The sequence below is a fragment of the Acanthisitta chloris genome, unplaced genomic scaffold (assembly GCF_000695815.1).
Source record: "Acanthisitta chloris isolate BGI_N310 unplaced genomic scaffold, ASM69581v1 scaffold5228, whole genome shotgun sequence".
Lineage (NCBI taxonomy): Eukaryota > Metazoa > Chordata > Aves > Passeriformes > Acanthisittidae > Acanthisitta > Acanthisitta chloris.
In genome coordinates this window covers 3,758-15,472 of record NW_008686330.1, presented here as the reverse complement: position 1 = coordinate 15,472, position 11,715 = coordinate 3,758, and the positions used below count along the sequence as shown (strand labels likewise).

General features: G+C 49.5%; 1 protein-coding gene across 1 annotated transcript; it reads right to left on the bottom strand.

Annotated features, from left to right (window-relative positions):
• Positions 1 to 6,231: 6,231 nt before the first annotated feature.
• Positions 6,232 to 10,972, bottom strand: LOC103807344 (torsin-1A-interacting protein 2-like). Its single transcript, XM_009080071.1, has 5 exons — positions 10,939 to 10,972; positions 8,818 to 9,147; positions 8,350 to 8,670; positions 7,850 to 7,948; positions 6,232 to 6,998 (listed from the first exon to the last, which is right to left on the bottom strand). Exons 1-5 carry the CDS (start codon positions 10,970 to 10,972, stop codon positions 6,232 to 6,234), a joined length of 1,551 nt encoding a protein of 516 aa, XP_009078319.1.
• Positions 10,973 to 11,715: the final 743 nt, after the last annotated feature.

Genomic DNA, 11,715 nt, shown 5'->3' with positions numbered 1-11,715 from the left:
GGGTCAGCTGGTTCTGCTGTGGGATGTATTACCTGTGTGAGCTCAGCATGTGCAGCAGTCCTTTGTGGGTTTGCATTCAGCCCTACCACTACAAGGGGCTTTTACCCAGTTGCTTCCCAGTTTCACGTGCCCTATTAACAGAGGGCAGGTCTGTATTATCACCAGGCAATGTTTAAAGGAATCATGAGGTCGAGGATCTCCCCTGAGAGCAGAGCCACATGGTTTTATCCCGACAGTCTCTGGGTTTCATTGTAGGTGCCAGGCATATTTGGACATGTGGGCTGCTTGCAGTAATCCATACTCCTACACTCTGGAAGTTGCCTGGGATTATTTCAACCTCTTGTTTCATTGAGTTTGGTTTTAGCAGCCAACTGTTTCTCCAAAGAGCTTCCAGACTCAGTCAGGAAGGCAATCAAAGTGTATTGCCTCTGGAAAGGAGGAGCAGTGTTTGTGGCTGCTGTTGCAGCAGGTCCTGCAAGACTGGAGTAGACCATCCTCTAACATGACCTGAAGGGATTTTTATTCAGTTCACAACTCACTTGCAAATGTCACCGATGGCAGCTGTATTCCTGTGGGGAATGTCCTGGGATCATAATTATAGAGGTTGAGAGTTTAGAAAAATACATGTAAGAGATTGACCTGGAGCGAAGAAGTCTTTGGACACCTTTTTATTTCCCTGTGTGTGTTGTCCTCCCATTGACCACCCTGCTGGAGGTAGCCTGTCTTTGACAGCAGTCTCACAGGATGCTGCACTGGGTTTTAAGTCCATCCCCCTGGCTGAACAGTCCCAGTAACTCAGTTGGCTTGCCCCAGCAGAAATGCCCCTTCCTGGCCCTGGGAGCAGAAGCAACTGAACTTTGCTCTCCCTGTGAGGAGGAACCTATGTGGTCCAGATACTCTGCAGACACAAGCTCTTCCAAGGGCTATGACTGATCCTTCTATTGGTCTGAGCAGCTCTAAGGGTTCTGATCTGTTAACACAGATAAAACTGTGGCTTCATTCAGCTCAAGCTGTAATTGTGGGAAGCAACCAGGTCTGCTCCTCTGTGGAGATTGTCATGACCTGGAACTGCTTCCCGGAGATGCCTGAGTGGTCTGTGAGCTGCTGGGGCAGAGGATGGAGCAGAGTTCGAAGGATGTGTGGCATGGGGAGGCTGTTTCCATCCCTTGTGTCAAACTGTGCTGCTGCCTCTGCTCTGGCTCTGAGACGATTCTCAGCTCTTGAGTGCCCTCACGAGGGATCTGCAGAGCTCTCTTCTCGGCCTGAGCATAACTGCACAGTCCAGGCACAGCGGGGAGAGGCCAGTGGGATATCTGCTCATGGCTTTGTCCCCTCCCTATGCAGAGAACACACTTGTAAGCTGCATTCTTCAAGCCTTTACATCGCAGGCTCTTGGATCCACAGGCTGAGGCCAAGCTCCTTTGTGCAGTTCATTGTACAGCTGCTTCCCCTGCAGAGGCAAAGGTGGGATATAAGAACAGATTTAAGCTTCCAATATCTGCAAATCTCTCTCCTACAATGGAGGTTTTGTAGGCCTAAAAGTCACCCCCGAGGGAGCAGCACTGTGGCAGTGGAGCCTGACCGTGCACGGAGCTGCAGGAGGGGTAAGCTATGGATGACCTCACGTAAAGCTCAGTGGAAGAGACCTGGCTGAGCTGGGTTCATTCCTTCTCTTTGCATCCTGCCTTCTTCCAGCTTCAGCGCATGCTGGTGCAAAGAGGTAAGAAGAGATGTGGCACAACGTGCCTGTCATAGGGACAGGAATGCTGCAGGCAGCACTGGGTGACATGCCAAGGCTGGGCAGTGCTGGCTGGGCCACTCACCCTTAAATGTTGGGGTGAGGAGGTTATGTCAGCTCACAGGGCAGTGGCACACTCACCCAGATAATCAACACTAATTTTGTGGTGGAGCAGCAGTCCAGACTGGCCTTCCAGAACTGGCTTTTCCCCTCATTTGAGCCACTGTGCAATTTTCAAGCTGATTTTTAGGATTGTTGAGCATCCTGTTGTAGTACATCCTTCCCTGCAGAACTGCTGCTGCAGAGAGTAGGACTCAAAAAACAGAGGGAAATAGAGTTGGGAAGGGGGATGCCTTGTTTAATAGGCAGAGTCAGAAAATAAATTTTTTTTCTTTTGCAGATAAAGAATTGAAAAGGAATTTTGTTGTAGCAATGATGTAACAGCAAGTAACTGATAAGCTCCAGCCAAACCCGTGGCCTTGCCATGCTTGGGTGATGTGTGTATGAGCAGGGAGAGATGTTCCCAGAGAGATGAGCTGAGTGTGGGAGGACAGTTGATTGTGGCCTTGGGAGGAATAATTTACCTACTATGCTGCACTGCTGGACCGTGTCTTGCCCCATCCTGGCCTGGTGCTGACCTGTCACAGCCATCAGAGAGCTGATGGGAAGTAGGAGCTTTAGTTTCTCTGGACCTGCCACGAGTGTAGCCACTCTGCTATGCCCACAACCTCCGTGTCACCTGGTGGTCTCCCTTGCCAGGGGCTCTGCAGCTGCTGTGCCTGTGCCCCAGGGAAGCACATGCCAGAGCACAGAGCTTCCAAATTAACTCATGGTGTGGGAAGAAGAAGGGAACTGGAATCCCCCATCAGTCCCCCCTGAAGTGACCCCAGGACCAGCCCTGATGGGGTGCAGAAGGAAGAGGATGGTGTGGAAATGCTGCAGCTTGGCACAGTGGGGGGAAGGTTGGCCTTGTGCCTCTGTGTTGGCAGCTCTCCCTTAGGGGAAATGCTGCTCAGCCATTCTGGGGACTCACAGGAAGCTCTTGCTTGGTACATGTTGGAGATCCTTTCTCTAAGCAGGCTGCAGATTTGGCCCCAAAGGATAGAGAGAGGTGAGCAGCTGAGCAGCCTCTGGACTTGCCTGCCCTGGTGTCCCTGCCTCTCCTCAACAGCAGGCACCACTCCCACTCTCAGTTCAGCCTGGTTTTTGGAACAGATACAAGGATGATGATGCTATTCACCAACAAAGACCATGGTAAGCACATCATCTAAAGGAAAACCATCAGTACATCCTTCTGTTTCAGGGTTTGCTCAGCGGTTCCCTTTGGATTTGCTTTAGGATTCATGTGCAAGACTTAAAACCCAGCCTGGTTCTGGCATCCAGCACCACTGCACCTCCAGTGGCTCATCTGAATCCTTGGGCTAGGACCAAATCTTGTTCTCTGGCATCAGACCACAGGAGATGAGTGATGTTTATTTCTGGCGAATGATCACATGAACATCTATGTGAAAGCAGATGCCAATCTTTAGGTAGTCAGGGCCTCGACAGGGAGTGAAGAAAATCCAGAATAACAGGATAAACCCTCTTTTTTTTTTTTTCAGTCCTCTCTCTGTTTAGGCAAGAGCTGGGCAAAATAATTCACCACAAAAGTTAAACCTTATGTCTGCTGAGGTGGTGGGACATCAGGGGGAACTGATCAGTTGAAATGAGAAATACTTGCATTCTGTGTTTCTAAAAATTTCAGTTGTCAGTGGATTTCAGTTGGATTATTATCATTAAGCACTCTGCAAACCCCAGTGTGTTTCAGCCTGGGTTGAATTCAGCAGCTGTTTGGGGGCTTGTTTGTAATTTTGCCTTAGTTGAAAAAACTGCAAATATTTGCCCCAAACAACTCAGAAAAATGTTGTTTTGAGTTTTTCCAGAAAAAGCAAATATTCACTTTGTTTGCACTACTACAGCCCTGACCTAAATTAAACTTTCTCCAATAGGATGATCTCTTTTGCTTACTGAACTGAAAACAGCTAGGAAAAAAAAAAGGGAATACAGTTAAGACTCCGGTGTCACTTTGAAGACTTTGCTGGTTTCTTTCACAATCTCACCATTTATTTTTAAATAGAAGAGTGGTTTCAGAAGCAAGCAGATATTGTGTCTTTTAAAGGTCATAAAAATATCTCTGTACTGGAAGAGCTTGGATGGGTGACACTTAGAACCATGTGCCCCCAGCAGTGTGGAGTTGCCTTTGCATACCTTGACTATGCATTGCACACACAGTATGCAAGACTGAGACAGAGGTAACCTTACAGTACAGATTTCCATCACAATATTGGCATAACATGATTAATGCTCTGCTGATTCTTACATCAACACCCATACTGAACCGTGCAGAGCAGGAACAGTGTTTTCTGTTACCGAAGTAGTGTAGAACAATAGAAAGGAGGGAGGGAAGGAAGCAACCTGTACCTTGCACAAAACCATGCCCTGGGCTGCCCTGCTGGTGCTAGGCAGCAGGTAATTCTCACACCTAGCCCAGTGTTTGCCACTGTTAAAACCCCTGTGGTCTTGTCCTCAAGTCCCCAACCAACCAAAAAGTCTGTTCTTTGGTTAGAACATGAGCAAATCACCCTCCTCTCCTCCTTCACTTTGTCCCCCTCCTCCAAGTTGATGGCCACAAAGCTCCTGAGACAGGTCAAGGCACACAGCAAGGGGAAAGAGACAGGCTGAGGTTTTAGGGTTCAGGGCCTCAGCCAAGCCTTGGTGTGGCAGACCAGCAAGGCACTGTTTACAGGAGACCCATCCAACACCAGGGTCCAGTTGCTGTGAGGAGCACTCAGATGTGTGGCTTCTAAAAAACACCAGTGTATTCTCAATTTGTTCTTGTTTGGATACAGAGCTTGGCTCTGCAAGGCCTCAGTCTGTGCTGCTCCTGTAGGAATGAGCCATGATCTGCTACAGCTGCTCCTTGTCCACAGGCAGCACCACAGGCACACAGGGCTGACACCTGGGGCTGCCTGCTGGGTTAGAATAAATGCTGTAACCCACACCTATACCCTGGGTGGTCCCTGAGCTGGCTGCTCTGCCCCATAGTGCCTGCAGAAATGCAGTGTGCAGAGGCACCACAGTGTTTCCAGGACTAGGGTTTCTCTTCCTAGGATGCAGAAGAGGAGGCATGGTAAGAAACTAACCTGCTTTGTTAAGGATTTTTAGTATTAATGCTAGGTTTTGTCTTCACCAGCTAGTCCCAGCTCTGCTCCTAATTGCTTTAGCATATGCCAGAGCTTCAGCTGCCTGGCAGGGAGGCAAACATACCCCTGGAGGGCAAGGATCTGGTGTGGTACCCTACATGGTTTGAAATATCAATGTTAACAGCTACATTCCCCAATAAAACTCACCTGGGGAGAGGCTGGCAGACAGCTTCAGCCCTACACACAGACCAGAGATCCAGGTGCAGAGCAATCTGTTGTGTAGGACCAAAGCTGATGCATCAGCCCAAGGACACTCACAACCTTTGTGTGGCAAAATGATCAAGTGGACTTCTTATAAAAAGAGGCAATTTCTCTGTATTACTCATTCTTTCACCTGTGCAATCCCTGGAGGCTTCCCACTGCCAGACAGCCAGCCACTGTTTCACTGCTCTCTGGGTTTGGAGCTTTTTCTCTGGCATATGGGATCCCCTCATGGGATCTTCATTGTTCCTGTAGTGTTTAAGTGCTGACAACCTGAAATTTCTTCTCGTTGATGTTTAGGGGATCTCTGAATTGCAGGTTTATTTGAACATCCTACGGTCAGGATCTGGGCTTTGCTAGGCGTCAGTCAGGCTGTGCAAATGGGACTCTATTGGAGCTGACTGGTCAAACCCTTGACTAGAAAACTGGTTTTCTTTTTGAAGCATGCCCTCAAAATGTTTGGGTTGGGGAATTTGACCTTTCTGTGTTCCAGCAGCTCTCTGCAAAGAGAGAGAAGCCTTCTAGATAAAGTATATTGTGAGATTGATGCACATGATGTTAGCAACCTGAGGGGCAGGGAAACATGGAAGAGCTACTGAATTACAGCTATCTTTCTGTCATATGAGTTGTGTAGACTGAGTATTTCCTACTAGAAACACTACCTGCAGAGTCCTGTTTTCCCTCTTGCCTCCCCACACACTGTTCTCCTGTGCAACAAGCAGTCAAAAGTACCCACTCAATACCTGTTTCATTCCTAAAATACCACCACTAAAATACCCATTTGCCAGAAGGAAACATGATCTATCACCTCCAGAACTCAGCTGGCTAAATGGCCTGGATCAACTTGTAACTGTCAAGCTCTTTCCAGGATGATACGATCCAGAACTCAGCTGGCTAAATGGCCTGAATCAACTTGTAACTGTCAAACTCTTTCCAGGATGATACAGGAAACAAACTGAAGAAAAATAACACTAGCTGTGCCTCTGCCTGCACCAGAGTCACCCAGGACTGTCTTTCCAGCCCTCCCTGGGGCTCTGGCTGCCTTTGCCCCTAGGGTTTGGTGTGGGCAGGGCAGCCCTGCTGCTCGAAGGTCTGCACTGGGTGGATGGGTAGGACGAGGTGGGAGATGCGACTCCACAGCCCACTCAGCTTGTCAGGGTCCATGTCGTCGTAGGAGCTTGGGGTCCTGCTGGTGGTGAACTTGGCCAAGAGGAAGTCACGGACCCTCTCTTCCACCTGCTTGAGGCCAATGTGGGTGTCCAGCATCTCCTCTTCCAGCAGCACCGTCAGCAGCAGGGCCACATCCTTGAAGGCAGCAGTTTGATGGTCACAATACTTGTAGAAGATGAGGGTGGCTCCAGCTGGCAGCAGCTCGAAGCGATGAATCACCGCAGCACGGTCCCCAGCCTTGAATGCTAAGCTCAGCTCCCGGTCCAGCTCCAGCTTGGCCTGGTCACTCTGGAGCTTGGATTTATCCCTGCCATCAATCTGAACTGTGCTGGCATGCAGGGCAGCCGAGTAGGAGTTAGCCACGTGGGCACTAAGGCATCGCAAGGTCTGCTCAGCCTCGCGAGCGGCCGCGAAGATGATGATGACGGGCTGCGTGTGGTGGGACGCGTTGAGGTGCTTCTGCAGCATCCTACGCCCACGGCGCCACAGTTCGGAACTCTGTCCTGGAAACTTGCCCTCCAGCTGCCTGAACTGGGACAGGAACTCCTCCACCATGGGGTTCCTGAGGGGTTGCTGGGAACTGGAGGTCGGGCTGCAGAAGCAGAATATGCAGAGGAAGAGCAATACGATGCCCACGACGACAAACCCTGTTCAACAGGGGAAAGACGTGAGACAGAGAAGTCAGTCCCATGGGGTGACATGCTGGAAAGCAGCTACGATGGCTCTTTTTCCCCCCCTCTCAGACCTTCCCCCTTGCACTAGGGAAGTGAATCAGGTTGGCCAGGAATGGTGAAGGGGCTGCTGGCTCCATGTTGTGAGACCCACACTCCTACACACTGGGTGAGGGGGCTGCAGCTCCAAGGATGGAGGCAAGGCTACAGCTTTGTGCAAAATTTCCTGAGGAAATTGCAGCTGGCCACAAGCTTTCTTCTCTTCCCCCTCCTCTGTTTTCCTTCAGGTTTGTGGCTGTTCAGAGCACCACCCATGGAGGAGTCTGGGCCAGCTAAAGTGTTTGTGTTCATTGCCCTCCTCCTAGCTACGTGGGGTGAAGGAAGGCCACTATCTTCTACCCCGTAAACAGAAGACAGCAAGGTTCAGACACAACAGCTTGTGTCCCTCTGCATGGCAAATCAGGATCTCTTTCCAGCAGGAGAAATGTGTGGTGCAGATCAGGATCACTGCTCCTGCTTTGAGCCCCACAACACAGAGCAGAGCTGGGGAGGGGGACCCTGAGCATAGGAGCCCCAGACCATCCCACGGTACTCCCAACATGCTGAACATGATGTGCCTGTTTTTGAGGCTGGAGGGAAAGCTGCTGCTCTAAGCTCAAAATGAGCCTATTTTTAAGGGGGATTGTTCTTCCCTCAAACCCTCAGAAAAGGCTGTGAAAGGTCCCAAGAGAGGAAAAGAAGAATTAAATGTGCTTCATTACTTGTTCCTGGAGGATTAATGCCTTCTGGTCGATGAGTAACATGCAAGGGAAGCTTCTTTTCCTCACCTGTCCACATGAGGAACTGTTTGGTCTTCTCCTGGTCTGTGTTCTGGGTGGTGATGCTCTGCAGGCAGGGCTGAGCCTCTGGCTTTGGGGCTGTGTGCCCTGCAGTAAGAGAAAGAAACATGCCACTGACTGTTGAAGGAACAGGTAAATGGAGCTGGAGTGAGAAAAGCAAGAGCTGCCAGGAGCTCCCAGCTGAGGGAAGAGTTAGAAATTATTATTGCTTTGGGTTAGTACTGTTCTGAGTCTTGGCTCTATGCTTTTTGGGCTGGGCAAGGAGAAAGACAGTGCAGAGTGCAGTGTGGTTTCATGCCTTTCCAAGCATGACAAGAGCCAAAGGAGAGAGAAAGAGAAGCCAGTTCATTTCTAACACCTTCTTTCCTGTTTGACTCTGGAAAACTGACAGTGGTCAGTAGAGATCTTACCACACCACGTTTTAATGCCTATAGAAAGTGTAGGCATGTGGACACTGGAAGAGCAGCAGGGTGCAGCCACCAGCTCACCTTTCGTCCCATGTCTGCTCCTTAACGTGCTTTGGGATCCACTCTCCAGTGTTTCTGGCTCTACGGGCTCCTTTGGCACCTGATCTGGGAGAGTGGCACTGGTGCTGCTCTCTGCCAAGAGGTCCTTGGTGACATCTTCTGTGGCAGTCACATCTGAACGTGTCATTTTGCTGTCAGACCTCTCTGACCTGCTTGTTGATGAAGCATCTTCCTCTGCTTTGCAGGAGCTTTCACACTGCTTGGCTGTCTTCTGGTCCTCCCTTGTTTCCTGGAGGACAGGGCTGTCTCCTTTGCTGTCCATTTCAGCATGGGCCAACCCAGCTGTGGGGAATAAAATGTGCAGACCTGTGTTTAGTTTCTTCCAGCCCAAGAACCAACCACTCTTTCTCTTCCTCTGCCTCCTCTAAGCAAAGGCCCAGGTTATCAGCATTTTGGAAATGCTGTACACAGGGGTGGGGAGAGACTTACCTTCATCCACCTGCTTTTTTTCCTGGGATCTTTCTGAGATACCATCTCTTGCTTTCCCAGATTCTTCCAGCAGTGTTTCAGTTTTCTGGGGAGCCTCTTCCTCTACTGTGGGCTCAGCTAAACCCAACAGTGTTGTCTCTCTTCCATCAGCTGTTGATTTACACACCAGAGAGTCCTCCCCTGGTTTGCAGGAGGTCTCAGGACACCTGCTTGCCACTTGGTGCTGAAGTGTCTCCTGGGTGGGTTCTTGGTGCTCAGGTGTCTCCTGGGTGGGCTCTTGGTGCACAGGATGCTTTGTTGTGTTCTTCACCTGTCCTTGGGCTGGCACAGCTGTTGGAATCAGAGTTCACAAGCCCAGTAAGCCACACAGGAGTCAAGAATGCCCAGTGCTTTACCACCATCCTTAAAACTCCCAGTTCTTCCACTACAGAAACATCTACCCTCAGTGAGATGGGGGAGAGAATAGGGTGACCAGAAGTGAAAAAACTCATGAGTTGAGATCCAGACAGCTGAATGAGTGAAGGGAAGGAATCAGGATTGATGCAAAGGCAACTGCTTGCCACCTCCTACAAGTGCATGGATGCCAGGACAATCTCTGAGCAATGGCCACCTTGGGAGCCACCCCTCTCTTTCTTCCTGCACCCCAGGTTTTGTTGCTGAACATGATGTTATACTGTATGCAATAATCCTTTGCCCACCTTGGGTCCCTGCCCAGTCTTCTGCCCACCCCAGCTTGTTTGCTTGGCAGCAGAAGAGGGGGAAAGAGAGTGCCTTGATGCTGTGCCAGCACTGTTCTGCAACAGTCAAAACACTGCTGTGTTATCTACACTGTGTTCTGTGAAACCACATATCTCAACCCCAGCACTGTACAGGCTGCTGGGTTAAAGTTAACTCACCCCAGCCTATGTCCTATGAGCAGGCAATTCCTTTCTTTAGTGGTAGGGTATGTTACCACCTCTTCCACAGACAGTGGGTTTTCACAGGTAGAAGTGGTTTGAAGCATTTCTAAGGCTGTTGTTGAGTACAGTTATGCCAAGGCACTTCAGGTATCTGAATGTAAATGATAATTCTGCTTGTGCTCTGTCTCTGCCTCTGTTTGGAGCTGCTCTCCCAAAAAGAAATGGCAATGTATAATTAAAAGCAAACACTGGAATGTAATTCAATAGAAAAAATCCAAGGCTGAACACAAGTGTTCGTGACATGTTCTGAATCTTAAAAAATCAAAGTGCGAAAAAATCCAAGGCTGAACACAAGTGTTTGTGACATCTTCTGAATCTTAAAAAATCAAAGCGCAGCTCAAATTTCAGGTGCTATTTGTGAAAAAATTTCTTATGAATGATTAAGCACAAAAATGACAGAAATTATTGTGCTAAAATTAGAATAAAGACTGGTAAAAATGGCAAGGAACTCCGTACTAATTTGAAAATGGAGAAAAAGCTGCACTTATCCTGTCAGAACATGTTTTTTACATTGTTGCTGATTGTTGCAGGAACACTTCTGACTACCTAGGACAGAGCTGAGCTGGTGATGGCATCACGGTATCACTGACATACTCACAGGTACTCGTCATAACAAGGCTCCTGGAGAATGTAAGTACATGGTAGAAAATGAAATATGAGGAACTTGGAGATAGCCTGTTTTTCAAGCCAAGCACAAACTACTCCTTGCCCTGCCTCTTCCAGAAGTTTCCCAACCATAGGTGGTGAAAAACTGGCTTATTATTTAAGCATCCCTGCCTCTTCCAGAAGTTTCCCAACCATAGGTGGTGAAAAACTGGCTTATTATTGTAGATGGGAAGCACTGAGATGCAGGCAAGAAAGCTCTCCCAGTTTGGAGCTCCACCATTCCTTGTGCTGCCATCCTGGACACTGAGTCTAAACCTGTTGCAGCTGGGAATCGAAAACTGAAAGTAACTTGTTCATCTTTCACCCTTAAAAAGACACAGCAACTTGCTTTTCTTTGCCTGGAAGACATTGTTCATCTTTCACCCTTAAAAAGACATAGCAACTTGCTTTTCTTTGCCTGAAAAAGACGGGATTCTTTTATTGGTTTATTCCCCATGTCGCTGTTGAAAACTTCTTGTGAAGGTATTCCCTAGTAGACAGAGTAAGATTCACTTACCTTCAGACAGATCCACACCTGGATTCTCTTCCATTTTTTCTCTCTCCTGGAGTTCTGGCTTCTGCACGGTTTCGTTTCACTTTCTCCTTCGGTCACACAGAGCTGTAGCTCCCTGCTGTTCCCGTGGCTGACCAAGTCCTTCCTCTCTCACAGTCACCATCCTCTCTTGGCCTTGGCGATTCCAACTAAGCACCCATAAACCTGACAAGCAGAAACACAGGAGCAGTGATCCACGGAGGCTCCTCCTTCCATGACTCTCAAGGTGAAAATGGGTGGATGTCACCCATAACCATGAACCTTCAGCCCAAGGACTGTCAGCTGGTTGGTTTCCTGGCAGGCTACAAGCAACCCACGAGCTAAGAGGCACGGCATTTGTCCCGGGACATGCCAGTGGGGTGAAGCACCAGTTTCCCATCTGGATGAGCTGTGCTCCGAGCTGGCAGGCCTGGGGCTCGGCAGGCTGCCCCGCGAGCTTTGGGGCACCGGGGATGGCAGAGCACAGAGCAGTGACCTGCTCCACCTCCCTCCCTGCCCCAGTGCCCTGTGCGGCTGTTGCGATCCTGGATCCCAGGATTACTCCCCACTCTGCTAAGGCGCAGGGACAGGACGGAGCTGAGCTCGCTGGTGCGACCGGAAAAAGCCGATGGCTCTCCCAAGCGCAACTAGGCGGCATGGAAAACTCCCGAGAAACTTTCCCTTGCTGGAGATTCGGGCGGATTTCTGTACAAAAACCTCCAGCCCCGCGTCCTCCACAGCTCTCCTAGCATAGGAGGGCAA

What these genes read in the sequence shown, in the direction of transcription:
- LOC103807344 (XM_009080071.1), bottom strand. Translation starts at nt 10,972, where the DNA reads ATGGAAGAGAATCCAGGTGTGGATCTGTCTGAAG. An exon ending in GAGCAGACATGGGACGAAAG is followed by an intron (nt 7,949 to 8,349) that starts GTGAGCTGGTGG and finishes CTCTTACTGCAG; the next exon opens with GGCACACAGCCCCAAAGCCA. An exon ending in ACAGTTCCTCATGTGGACAG is followed by an intron (nt 6,999 to 7,849) that starts GTGAGGAAAAGA and finishes CCTGTTGAACAG; the next exon opens with GGTTTGTCGTCGTGGGCATC.